Source organism: Phalangium opilio, unplaced genomic scaffold (genome assembly GCF_054372755.1).
Source record: "Phalangium opilio isolate 3A_F unplaced genomic scaffold, DU_Popi_V2 ptg000022l_1, whole genome shotgun sequence".
In the NCBI taxonomy this organism is placed as follows: Eukaryota; Metazoa; Arthropoda; class Arachnida; order Opiliones; family Phalangiidae; genus Phalangium; species Phalangium opilio.
In genome coordinates this window covers 1002589-1016955 of record NW_028324154.1, presented here as the reverse complement: position 1 = coordinate 1016955, position 14367 = coordinate 1002589, and the positions used below count along the sequence as shown (strand labels likewise).

Sequence of the window (14367 nt, the reverse complement as noted above, 5' to 3'; positions counted from 1 at the left end):
GACATTTCTTGCTACTTTTCATGCGGACATTATTCCATATAGAAGGGTTTTAAGTTTTTGGCCGCCATTTAAAATGATGGCAACAAATCGAACCCGAAAGACCATTCAGCCCGTCCACAGGTTAAAGGAAATTTTTTTTCCGGGAAATTCCCCATTTTTTGCCACTTGTACAAATGTTTCTTTCCTCAGTGCCATTGTTCCGGCGGCCTCCAACGTAAACATTTATCGTTACCTGGGACACCTGGCATCGTTGGAAACTTATTGTTTCCTCAATTTTTTTGAGGTTTTCCCCCATATTTCTTAATTCTTTCTCCATTTTTGTAAGGAGCGAAGGCATCTGGCGTTGCCCGTCAGCCCGTCGGGACATTTCTTGCTACTTTTCATGCGGACATTATTCCATATAGAAGGGTTTTAAGTTTTTGGCCGCCATTTAAAATGATGGCAACAAATCGAACCCGAAAGACCATTCAGCCCGTCCACAGGTTAAAGGAAATTTTTTTTCCGGGAAATTCCCCATTTTTTGCCACTTGTACAAATGTTTCTTTCCTCAGTGCCATTGTTCCGGCGGCCTCCAACGTAAACATTTATCGTTACCTGGGACACCAGTAGTGTAAAGCCGCACTTCGTACCTCCGTAGGTGTAGAATGTAGGTGTAGAGTGTAGGTGTAGAATTTCAAGGTCACCCTCTCGCCACGCCCCCTTGGGAAACTCGCGCGCGCCCCCTGGAAAACTCGCGCGCGCCCCCTCGCGGGAAAACTCGCGGGCCCCCGCGCGCCCCCTGGCGGCTGCGCCCCCTCGCGGGAAAACTCGCGCGCCCCCTCGCGGGAAAACATTGCGCGGGAATCTGGCAGTCCTGTCTACAACTGTCTCTGTGACGTCATTGGCGGGAAAATCTACAACTGTATCTATGACGTCATTGGCGGGAAAACACCGTGCGCCGCCTATTGGGAAACTCCTCCCTTCTACAACTGTATCTGTGACGTCATTTGAAGAATTGTTGTATTGCGTAACGTATATTAAGGGGTTGCGGTAAAGTTTTATCATTGTTAAATGAAGATGTGTCAAGTTCATAGCGTAGCGGATAAAGTAGAGGTTTGGATCGGTAACGTCTTATCCCCGGAGGTTTACTGGAAAAGGACTGATACGGGTGTAGAGTTATGCTTGCAAAAGGAACTATGGTGCAATATCTTTGAGTATACCAACGAGATTGATACCTTCTTCGAGGGTAATTCGCCGCGTTTTTCCGTCTGGTTATATCCTACTACTTCAAATTTGAAATTGGAATGTTTTACCCGTGGAAAGAAACGTATATTGGACATTAGAAAATACACTAGAGGAAAATGTGAAAAATATAACGTCATGTACGCTACTGGCGAGGGAATTTCCCTTAATCATACTTCTTGGGAACACTTAAAAAAAATTAGAGGACTGCTTGACAATGAGTTGGTAGAGAAAACTAGAGCCGTGGAATCCATGAGAGAAGCTGTTCTTAAGAATCTGACTGAAATATTATTGGAAATAACCAAATATTGTCAAAACGAGGCCTGTCAAAACCAGATTGCTCACGATGTACAATGTGAATTAGAGGAAAGTGATTGGAATGAAAGAGTGCAAAAAAACCTCATTAAAGCCTTGAAAAAAATTGATTATGAAAAAGTTTTGGAAAATTATAGAAATGATTTTGGTTCTAACCAACCAATTGACGAGCCATTTCTTTTTAATTGTATCATAAACGATATTGACTTTTTCAAAACTAAGTTAATCTATACTTGATATTCAAGTAATCTCAATGTTATTTGTTTATGATCTGTATAATTGCTGATTTAAATAAAAAAAACCACAATAAAATACACTAAAAGTAAATAAAATACACTAAGGTACAATAAATCTATAATAAAACACAATAGAACACTCTAAAACTATACTAAACCAAGATAAATTATCACTATGCAGCCAAAGGTAGAAAAAACTAGTTGGTTTATATTGAACTGGTATTGGGTGAAAAGCGTTTCAAAAATGGTACACCTACTGTTTCCGTTTTGTCGTGACAGATGTTCGTGGAATGGTTAGTTGATTCAAACGAAAAATATCATAATAATTTTGGAGTGATATTTGGGATGTAGGTAAGGAAATTTATTTCGTTTTACTTTAATGTTATAAATGCACAATATATAAATAAACTAATAATAAACTAAATACACTAATAATAAACTAAATACTTTGTTTTACGTGTTATTATGATCAATATGATATTGAGTCTTACAGAAACTTTGTGAAAATACGCATGTACCCCACGTATTACGTGATATAGGAAATATAATACAAAAGTAACAGAAATTAAACAATATTTTACAAGGATTTTTAAATCACGGGAACTGGGGGGTAAAGTTTAAATTTTTAAATTAAAACTAATATTACAAGCGGGGGTATTTTAAGATTTTGAATTCGACGTCTGTTTCATCGAATATTAGGGAACGTTTAACGGCGTGGTAAATATTTTTAAATGTTTCTTTACAAATGGTTTCCGGAAAAATAGTGAATAAGGGGGTAGTGTAACAATTGTTACACCAATTGTTACCCTTATCCAGAACGATATTGTCGTAAATATCGTTTCTATCTATAATTGAATGATATTTTACACGGGTCACTTGATCAAAGTCTTTCTCAATATTCATATCGATATCGTAATAACACGTGGAACAAAGTTTTAATATACGTTTTGATTCGTTTTCGTGACACCTTAAGCAATATGGGTTTTTGTTGGGGCACGCAAAAACATTTTCTAATTTAAAATAGTCTTTTACAACGTGATTACCGTGACGCCAATCAGGAATATTGTGAGGTAATTCCGAGGGGCGCGTCATAACATAGTTGTACTGAAGAAATGAAAGTTTATAATGCGCTTTAACTCGAGTGTCGAAAACATCTTGCGCCGAAAGATAGTTTAAAATGTTTGAATCGAGGCACTGACCGGCGGTAGCGAGTGTTTCTTCAAGTTCAGTAGCGATATGAGTTGGTAAACAACCCGAATAAAGATCATGTCGAGAAGCGAGTTCATACTCGTATAGTATATTAAAAGTTTCGCGCGACGCTTCTTTAGCCAAGGTAAAAAGAGAAGGTATATTCGATAAAGACATGACTATTATTATGGCGGAGAGAATTTGATAGATCTGAATACAGTAACTTATGGCTAGTAGCGAACTTGATTATCCAGCAGATATACTTTTTGTAACGGGGGGAATCCAGCAGATATACTTTTCGTCACGGGGGGAAAGAATCATATTATATTAATAAATCCACTGTACTATAGTCATCAACCGAATACACCCTCAAGTAACATTGGCTCGCTCGTTAACGTATCTGCCTTTAAACTCGTTGTTCTATGTATCACGAGTTCGAATCCCCTTAGCGAGAGTCCTTAACAAGCGAACCAAGGTTACTTTTGTAAAGGATATATTTTTATAATAAACAGTTGTTTTTATGAAGCGAAAACAAGGTTGGTTGACGTCAAAGATAATTGGAAATATATTTTACTCTCTTATAACAAACAGTTGTTGGTTATAGACTTCGTTCCATAAAATACTATTAAGCTAGCTAGGATCCGAGGCTTCGTTATACCTGAAGGTGAATAATATAGCGCCTATGCCGTGATAAAAATATATTTTGCTCCTTTAACAGTTGTTGGTTATAGACTTCGTTCCATAAAATAACTTAATCTAGCTAGGACCCAAGGATTCGTTATACCTGAAGGTGAATAATATAGCGCCTATACCGTGTTATATTTTGCTCCGTTATAACTAACAGGTGTTTTTATAAAGCGAAAACAAGGTTGACGTCAAAGGTAATTCGAAATATACGTGTGACGTCAAGGTTATAGACTTCGTTCTACAAAAATCTATGAACCTCGGTTCAGCATACCTTAAAGGACGAGAATCATTCGGACCGAAAAATACTTTACTAACAACTTGCTATAACAAATTTCTATAAAAAGGTGAGTACTTTATACTTTTCAAATGGACTAGAAAATTTAGTAAGAGGGAAATAGTTATTTTATACAGCGAATCAGAGTAAGAGACACGCTCTTGTGACCGAAATGGAAGAAGAAAATATAATAGAATCTCCTAGAAAAAAACAAAAAATAGAAGACGTTAAAGTAACGTCTTTACAAGATATCGCTATAAAAAATTTGATGCATGTTTTTAAATATAAGTTGCATAATGAAAGATATTTTAATTTTAACGATGTAAAAAATTTTATACCGAAAACTTTTTGGGGGCAAATAGAATCCGTCTTTTTTAAAGCCGCCGAAGTAGAGAAACATCGACCACCTGGAACTTTCGAAGATTTGGATATAAGTATATCAAAATCGTCTATAGAGAGAAAAATAGTGTTCGACGAATTCATTCCCTTAACGTTTGAAGAATTTGAACTAGTGCATCGCAATCGGATAGAAACGCCACCATTTATCTTAACAAATGAACAAAATCATTTACATTACCAATATTTTGCAAAAATTTGCTATTGTGGTTGCCCTCAAAATTATAGACGAATATGTCCCGGTTGCTATTTTCATCATAGTTTAAACGATTGTTTAAACGCTAAATATGAACAGTTAACTGATCACTATCAGGTTAATAGTAAAGATGCGTTACACTATTATATCTGGAACTATAACAAAAGTTGGTGTTCCAACTGCATTTTACAACCATTATTCTCATTAAAAGATGCTGACGATTGCGAACAAACTACTGATTGGCATAGTCCGTCAAATAATTATCCCTTCGAACACGGTTTTATGGGGGAAGACATTAACCGTAACACTACTCCAAGACCTACAATAGAAGACGCGTTCTAACAGTTAATTACGTACAGGCGCCGCTCCAACTGAATTTTACCATAAACTCTAAATTTCCCTGAATTTTTGAAAGTTTTCCCAGTTACCCAGGTTTGTACGAACCCTGAATTCATCCTCGTAGAAATAGACAGTTCAACTATATTATGAAAAATACAGAAATAATATCCTAATAACTTAATTGATTGGTTAAGAAAATTAAAATTAATAATAAAACAGTTCACCACAATGTTTAATAGTGTCATTTATTTTATGTTTTTCTTTACAAACAAGAGATGCTTCATTACGAGTTTGTTTTTTAAAATGAAGAGCTATTGTTGTTATTTATTTGTCTTTGATATTTCGTTTTTCGTTCCTTTTATTTTTTAATAAAATGAAGGGGCAGGGACTGAAGAAACGATTTCATCTGTTTCTGAGGTTTATTTCAAGTAACGTACTCTAGTCCCTAGATGCACACACGCGCTGCTGTTTTTCAATTAATCGCAATTTTTGACAATTACTTCTTAACTTCTTCAACGTAATTCGCGGGGAAATATTAACCATTTTGAAACACTCAACCTCAATCTATACTCCTAATCTAACCTCAAATCCCAACCCGTAACTCGAACTCAAACACCGCCCGTAACCCAAACCCTAACCGTAACCAACCTCGAACCCTATACCTTACCCGAACTCAATCCTAAGAGATGTTTCATTAAGAGTTTGTTTTTTAAATGAAGAGCTATTGTTGTTGTTTATTTGTCTTTGATATTTCGTTTTTCGTTCCTTTTATTTTTTAATAAAATGAAGGGGCAGGGACTGAAGAAACGATTTCATCTGTTTCTGAGGTTTATTTCAAGTAACGTACTCTAGTCCCTAGATGCACACACGCGCTGCTGTTTTTCAATTAATCGCAATTTTTGACAATTACTTCTTAACTTCTTCAACGTAATTCGCGGGATATATATCCACGATGTCGTCTTGACGACTTTTGCATCAACCTTGCTCGTACGTATATATTAACGTTTTTCTAAAAAAAGGTTTTATTCACTTATTATAAATTATGGCATGCAGATTAAAATTTATTCATCCTTATCAAATGGTTTGCTCCGGACCAACTATGTCGGGAAAATCGACATTTGTATTTAAATTGTTGGAAAATAGTCGATTAATGATTGAGCCACCTCCAGATCGTATAGTTTATTGTTATTCTATGTATCAACCAAAATTTGACGAATTAAAAAGAAAAATTGGAAATATCGATTTTATAAAAGGTTTACCGCCTAATGACGAAGATTTCTTCGATAGGACTAAAAATAATCTGTTGATTTTCGACGACTTATCATCCGAGTGTAATAGTAGCAGTCAAATTTCTGATTGGTTTGTCAAGGGGTCTCATCATCTCAATACCTCGTTGATTTTAATTACGCAGAACCTCTTCGCTAAGGGGAAAGAGGCCAGGACAATAAGTCTTAATTGTTCTTATATAATTATCTATAAGTCTCCGAGAGATTCGTCCGCTGTTGAATACCTAGGACGGCAAACGTTTCCCAAAAAGAAACATTTTTTAGCTAAAGCCTATGAAATGGCTACGGAGAAACCTCATAGTTATATATTAATTGATTGTAAACAGGACCAAGATGATAAACTACGTTTAAGGAGCAATGTCCTTCCTTCTGATGGTCCTATGATAGTTTTTGTCGAGGATTAAATTAACGCGAACTCTCCAAAATAAATTATTTACCATAACGATGGTACCCCGATCACTTCGTCCACACTATCCCTTCTTACACGTTTTAAAACATAGTAAACAAAGAAAAAAAATTCTTAAAAATAGTAGCAATGCTCAGATAAAAGCTATTTGCAATATTTGTCATAATATTACAACTGGAGGCTTACCAATCACCAAGGCTCAAAAGGCAAAACTTAGGAGTCATAAAAGGGTTATAAGAAGATTAGCTCTGAAATCTTTGTCATTAAAAAAGAAACGTCGTTTGATGACTAATCAAACAGGAGGATTCTGGCCTTTACTACTAGGAACATTGGTCCCTAGTGTAATTTCGGCGATTAACGCTGTACGATGAAAAAAATGATACTAGTTCCGGCTTCTACAGTTTTGTCGGCCGTAGACAGAGAATTATCCGATTTAGACAAAGAAATGAGTGAAATTCTTGAAAAACCAGGAACATCCGAAACAAAATTGAGAGAATATTTGACAACGCTACAAAAGTTTCTAAACGTTAAGAAATTTGTTGAACCACCGACCGTAAAATTAAGTCAACCCCCTATTGTACAACCATTGCCAGTTCCAATGGTTCCGACATCGACACCTAATCTAATACCTACACTGCCTCCAAATATAATGCCATCAACACCTGCAAATGTGATGTCAACGCAGTCACCAGCAGCAACAGCACCAGCTCCGCCATTTACATTTACTGCTCCAGTATCTACTGTATTACCAAATCCTGAAAGGCTTAAAAAGAATAGGAAAAACAGTATGGCCCAAGTAATTCACGAATATCAAGAACTGAAAAAATTGTACTCTCCGCTTGAACTAAGAAGGAAACCTAAAAAAAATTCCAAACCAAAAGAAGAAGAATCAAACATAACTGTAAGACGACAAAACAAAAGACGAAAGACGGAAAATAAATGGATCGATTTATACGAATAAAGTTTATTGATTACAATACATGTCTTTATGATTTAATAAATGATTGCACATAAACAAAAGCACCATTGCTTCGTTATACATTAAATCATGAGGATTATATAAGTCTTGAATAATCATATCTAGGGTATAGCCGTTACACATGTTAAATAAATAGAAAATACAATGTAGTCCACACGTTTCTGACAAAGGATATTGTATAGGTACGTTGTTAAAATACCATTTACTAGCGTAAAGGTTAAGGTCTACAAGATTGTAGTAAAAAGGATCATTTCCGTAAGAATCAAAAAAGGTACCTATTCCATTATCTACGTAGATTGCTAACCAGTGAATGCCTCGGCTTGATTTTGGTTCCGTATTCAAACAAAAACAATATTTTTTCTGTCTGGGTGGTAATGGTTTTTGATCAAAGGCAAAAACACCGAGAAAAAATGGTTTTGTTACGGATTCACACGTTAAAAATTCGTTTATTTCTACGGTGTTCATTCTCCTGAGGGATTGTAAATCACGGTGCGATCTTTTGAAATTATTATTTCCGATTCAAATTCCGCGTAAACAATAGCCGTTACATTATGAACCAACGGAGACTTAAATTTCATTGATATTCTCAAGTTTCCTTGTTTATTCCGTGATAGATGGTCAGCACTAGCTTGCTCTTCCGGGGTTAAATCAAATCCGTAGAGAACGTTACCTTCTTTATATTCTTCGTAAGAAACACAATTTCCTTTATTTCTTTTGAACAAGTCCAAAGCCGTATAATTTGAAAGATACTCTCGGGAATACTCGTTAACGTTATAGTTTGGCGTAAATGGAGGGTTGGGAAATGTTTGGTTCCCTATTGTTAAGGCCAAGTAGTTTAAATTGAAATGAGCAAATTCGAAACCATTTAAACTCAGATCGCCGTTAAAGGCTGCCGTTCTAACTAAACCAATAATTACCCGGGCTGGCATTTTGTTCATAAATACATTTTCGCGTGTAATATCCGTTAAACCACTACTAATAGAAAAGTATTTTAACACGGTCCGGTTAATAGGGTAAATAACGTTATGCTTTTCATGAACCATAGCGTGAGCTAACATTATTTCCGCATTGACCTTAACCTTTTTAATTAGTAAAGTTACGTCTAATATTTTAAATTTAAATTTTTGATTTGCTATTGTTGAGATAATAGCAAATTCGTTTACTGACTTTATGAATCGAAACCTAACATCTACGTTATTTAAAAGAAACTTGTCCATTCGACACACATCAAGATGTAAATCACCGATCATATCAACGGGGTTTGAGAGGGCTACGCGATTTTTTCTTTTCAACATACCATTGTTATCATTTTTATTCGCAGCTAAAAACATTTTTGCGGCGTCTACTGGATTATCTTTGTAGTACATTTTTGCAGATAGATAGGAATTTTTTGCACTGTCACCGTAATTTAGATGCGTTTCAAAGAATGCCAAATACGGATAAGCGTTTGTCGAAGTATTAACTTGAGTATCTCCGAAAAACACATCTACTTGATTAAACAGAGCAGCGTGTAACAAATTCACAGGACCCACATCCGTTTCTAGAGCAGTTAATGCAGAACCATCATCTTTGAGTAATTTTACTCTAACTTGTAACAATGTTTTAGCCAAGTCCGTATAGAGATCATTAGATCCTGGAACAAAGAACTCAATAGGGCCTTGATCCGAAATTGATGCCAAAGGCTTGTAAATTACGTAGTCACTATTTTCAACATTGTAATTCGCCGGTGGCACCGCGAATAAATCCAGTTCTGACATCATACCCTCAACCATGTTTATTGTTTTTTAGTCCAAAAAGTCAGTCTTGGTTCGTTTTTTCTTTATGATTCGATTTCTAGTCTTCAGCTTTCTACGGCGACCCGAACCAGTTTGCGGTTGTGACAAGTGTTGACTCGCTTTTTGTAATAAATTTGCTCCAGCTTCGCTCAAATTAGATTTCAGAGACTCTTTTAGGTTTCTACCCGCAATGTAATCACCAGCTATTTTGGACCCAGTTCTTAGGGCTTCTCTTCCTAGTGCTTTCCCAACGGGCTTAAAAACTGGTGTTATAAATCTTATTAAGCTTTTAAAAATACTCCCAAGACCATTTCCTCTCTGAAATACTGGTCCCCGGAAGTGACTAAGACCACTTCCGGTAAGACCACTTCCGGTTTGGTTCAAGTAGTAATTTAGGTATATGTTACTTCGTGTCATGTTTGAGTATGAAATGAAGTTTTATCACTGATTTGTTTAACTTAAACATAATATTCTCTCCATAATCAGTTCTCATGTCTATTTCTATCATTTCAAATGACGGACATCTTAATGGGTAATAGTCAATGTTTTGAAACCGATGGACGGCTAACGTTGTTGATTTATCATTGACTATAGGCACAACCCTTAGTAACGGAGCATAGACATCACCAACTACTTGAGGTAGTATTAAATTTGTATAAATATATAAACTTGCAGTGCCCTTGTCAATATCCGCTATACTCTTGCTAGTTGAATTTCTAAGAGGATAGTCCATTTGATCCTCGTGAAACCCTAACAATCTTCCAAGACCCGACTTTTCTTTCGTGAACAGTAGATAATAATCATTTACACATTTGATATTTACTTTTCCGTCGGGATTCAGGTTTATTTTAATCATAGATCTATGTTCCGTAGGAATTTCATTGGTCATAGCTTCGATGACGTTTTCAATGCTTGTATATTGACCAGGTTGTATTTGTAATATCAACTCTCGAGCATTTTTATGACCTTTTCTCTTCCTGATATAGAAAAAATTATTGGAACTATCTAGGACGAGAGGGTCCTCTTTCTTTCTTTTAACGAGTTCTTCGGGAAACGTAAATCTTTCTTTTATCCATTCCATGGAACTCAATCCTAGGATTTTACCCATCTCCTCAGGTATTTGAACTTCATACCCATTTTTAGCCCTAAGGGCGCAAAAAGCTTTTTCATTATCGTCACTATATGCTACAAACATGTATACCGAAGATCGTATTTCCGGTGGTATGGCATTGTTCATAGTTTTTAATAAATTTTTGTACGCGTCGTAACCATCTCCGCGTAAAGTTCCGCCGGTAAATTGCACCTTAAATTGATCCCAAATATTGTCCGTATAATCGTAGACTCCGGCCCTAAAATAAAGATAGTCTGCAGACACATTATCCCAAGCTTTAGGTAAAAATGCTTCGGCTAAACCCACATGCCAGTTTCCATTCAAATGCAATGGAGCTGGTAATTGAACTTTAAAATGAGATTGCGTGTTTCCCGGAAACACGTTCATAGAAGCCGTACTCACGAGAGTTACGTAAAATGAATCGTTCGACATGACTCGTTAACTTTAAATGTTTTTTATTTTTCAATTACTATTCTATATATTTTACAAGATAACTTTTTGAAGTTCACATTCGTAAAAAGCTCCCCTTATTTCTTCATCATCAAAGTCCTTTACAATATAACAAACGGGGTTTCTGTACAGAATTTTTGAAATGATAAATATTTCCTTGGTCCAGTACCCTTTGTAACCCTTTTCGAACAAAGGTTTGCTTTTTGATAGCCTAACAAGATCACCGACCTTTAACATTGGTGGTTTTGCCCTAGATTGTTTACCATACAGACGTTTCCACACTAAATGCTCATTTTGCATATTGACATCAACAGGAGCCAAACCAGTACTTGAATGTACAGTTGAATTGTAGGCTTTCATTATTTTGGGTAAGGCATCAATGTAATTTAGTTTCTTCGTTCTAGTTAATAACTTGAAGATTTTATCCTTTAAAGTTCTATTAAACCTTTCAATTACTCCGCATTTAATCGCACCTACACTAGTATAAAGACTTATCCCCTCTTTTCTTAAATAATCTTTAAACAATTTTGATAAAAATTCGCTACCTTGATCAACATTAATTCGTAACGGCTTTCTTTCTTTAATAACTCTCCGCATAGCTTTCAAAACCTCTTTACTAGTTTTATTTTTCAAAGGAAGACTCCAAGCATATTTTGAGAGGATATCAATAATAGTTAGAATATATTGAAACCCTTTATTATATTTCTTAAGATTTCGTAGATCGATCAAGTCGCACTGAAATACTTCATTGGCTGTTGTAACGTAAGTACGATTTCTTGGAAAGTATATCCTCCTTGCTTTGTGAATGGTATATGTTGGTTGAGACTGAAGCCATGTCTTAATTTTTTTCTTCGAAACATTTTTCACTCCTTGTTTCAATTTCTTTACGCTACCGTAACTGAGAGGACTTTCACTGTTATAATACACTCGGCTTAACTTATTTTCCATAATTACACTTTCTCAATGAAAGATTTTCTATTTAACCCTTGTCAATGTATGCTTAAAGCTATAAGTTCAACCTTTATCCATTCATCCTCATCTCTTATATCAATGACGTCACAGATACAGTTGTAGATTTTCCCGCCAATGACGTTACAGATACAGTTGCTTTCTACTATTACGTCTAAGATGAATTTCTTATATATTAATTACGCTTTTACGTGGACCTTTTAATTACCATTAAAAACAATACCATAATCAAAATAAACTCCTTAAAAAAGGTTAAAATTTTGAGTCAAACTAAATATTACAATGGATTGCGCAACTTTCAGCCTATCATTAACCCTTGGCCATGTACGTTTAATAAAATTCTCGTCTCTTATCAATGACGTCACAAATACAGTTGTAGAAGAGACTGACAGGTGTTTTCCCGCCAATGACGTCACAGAGACAGTTGTAGACAGGACTGCCAGATTCCCGCGCAATGTTTTCCCGCGAGGGGGCGCGCGAGTTTTCCCGCGAGGGGGCGCAGCCGCCAGGGGGCGCGCGGGGGCCCGCGAGTTTTCCCGCGAGGGGGCGCGCGCGAGTTTTCCAGGGGGCGCGCGCGAGTTTCCCAAGGGGGCGTGGCGAGAGGGTGACCTTGAAATTCTACACCTACACTCTACACCTACATTCTACACCTACATTCTACACCTACGGAGGTACGAAGTGCGGCTTTACACTACTGACACCTGGCTTCCTTGGAAACTTATTGTTTCCTCAATTTTTTTGAGGTTTTCCCCCATATTTCTTAATTCTTTCTCCATTTTTGTAAGGAGCGAAGGCACTCGGCGTTGCCCGTCAGCCCGTCGGGACATTTCTTGCTACTTTCCATGCGGACATTATTCCATAAAGAAGGGTTTTAAGTTTTTGGCCGCCATTTAAAAAGATGGCAACAAATCGAACCCGAAAGACCATTCAGCCCGTCTACAGGTTAAAGGAAATTTTTTTTTCGGGAAATTCCCCATTTTTTTTCCACTTGTACAAATGTTTCTTTCCTCAGTGCCATTGTTCCGGCGGCCTCCAACGTAAAAATTTATCGTTACCTGGGACACCTGGCATCCTTGGAAACTTATTGTTTCCTCAATTTTTTTGAGGTTTTCCCCCATATTTCTTGATTCTTTCTCCATTTTTGTAAGCCTAAATCAATAAAGGAAAAATTATTTTTTTTTAAATTTAAAGTCATTACTTCCCAAGTATTTTGGAAAAGGTGACAATAAACAAGCTAATTAGCAATTATTTTGAAGTAAAGCATACAATTTTGGAAAAGGGGGAAATTAATTCAGTTGACTTAACTTGATAATAACAAAAACAGGCGCACATTTAGCCGCTCCGCTCATATAAAAACTTGAAGGTCTTACCTTTACTGGAAAATTTTGATGACTTTCACTTTGCTCGAAAATTTTTAAAATGAAGTTAGGCCTAGCAATTTTGAATCGCGCGTGTTTTGAAATATTTTAAAATCACGCGCTCATATAATCACGTGACAAAACGTAAAGGCAACTAGATATTTTGCTAATCATATATCATAACTACCTGTTACCCTCAGCGTCGCTCGCGTGTAATAAGAACTTCCATCAAAATGATATAAAGAATGGGTAGATTTTATTGATGACTGATATTTTTGTAGCACCCTAGGAGCGAAGGCACTCGGCGTTGCCCGTCAGCCCGTCGGGACATTTCTTGCTTATTTTCATGCGGACATTATTCGATAAAGAAGGGTTGTAAGTTTTTGGCCGCCATTTAAAAAGATGGCAACAAATCGAACCCGAAAGACCATTCAGCCAGTCTACAGGTTAAAGGAATTTTTTTTTCCGGGAAATTCCCCATTTTTTGGCCACTTGTACAAATGTTTCTTTCCTCAGTGCCATTGTTCCGGCGGCCTCCAACGTAAACATTTATCGTTACCTGGGACACCTGGCATCCTTGGAAACTTATTGTTTCCTCAATTTTTTTGAGGATTTCCCCCATATTTCTTAATTCTTTCTCCATTTTTGTAAGGAGCGAAGGCACTCGGCGTTGCCCGTCAGCCCGTCGGGACATTTCTTGCTTATTTTCATTCGGACATTATTCGATAAAGAAGGGTTTTAAGTTTTTGGCCGCCATTTAAAAAGATGGCAACAAATCGAACCCGAAAGACCATTCAGCCCGTCTACAGGTTAAAGGAAATTTTTTTTCCGGGAAATTCCCCATTTTTTTGCCACTTGTCCAATTGTTTCTTTCCTCAGTGCCATTGTTCCGGCGGCCTCCAACGTAAAAATTTATCGTTACCTGGGACACCTGGCATCCTTGGAAACTTATTGTTTCCTCAATTTTTTTGAGGTTTTCCCCCATATTTCTTAATTCTTTCTCCATTTTTGTAAGGAGCGAAGGCACCTGGTGTTGCCCGTCAGCCCGTCGGGACATTTCTTGCTACTTTTCATGCGGACATTATTCCATATAGAAGGGTTTTAAGTTTTTGGCCGCCATTTAAAATGATGGCAACAAATCGAACCCGAAAGACCATTCAGCCCGTCCACAGGTTAAAGGA

At 36.7% G+C, this 14367-nt stretch overlaps 2 protein-coding genes across 7 annotated transcripts; one reads left to right on the top strand and one right to left on the bottom strand.

Annotated features, from left to right (window-relative positions):
* The first annotated feature begins 4093 nt into the window (after positions 1 to 4093).
* LOC149694695 (uncharacterized) lies at positions 4094 to 10225 on the top strand. Of its 6 annotated transcripts, none has more exons than XM_089867446.1 (3): positions 4094 to 9830; positions 9893 to 9937; positions 10172 to 10225. In XM_089867446.1, exon 1 carries the CDS (start codon positions 4094 to 4096, stop codon positions 4853 to 4855), a length of 762 nt encoding a protein of 253 aa, XP_089723572.1. In that variant the 3' UTR covers positions 4856 to 9830; positions 9893 to 9937; positions 10172 to 10225. The 6 variants fall into 6 exon arrangements, with proteins under 6 accessions (XP_089723572.1, XP_089723570.1, XP_089723571.1 ...); XM_089867444.1 differs by having other exon boundaries at positions 10007 to 10225; XM_089867445.1 differs by adding an exon at positions 10007 to 10087 and having other exon boundaries at positions 4094 to 9937.
* LOC149694696 (uncharacterized protein F54H12.2-like) lies at positions 7985 to 9295 on the bottom strand. The gene is made up of 2 exons (XM_089867424.1): positions 8717 to 9295; positions 7985 to 8602 (listed from the first exon to the last, which is right to left on the bottom strand). Exons 1-2 carry the CDS (start codon positions 9293 to 9295, stop codon positions 7985 to 7987), a joined length of 1197 nt encoding a protein of 398 aa, XP_089723550.1.
* Positions 10226 to 14367: the final 4142 nt, after the last annotated feature.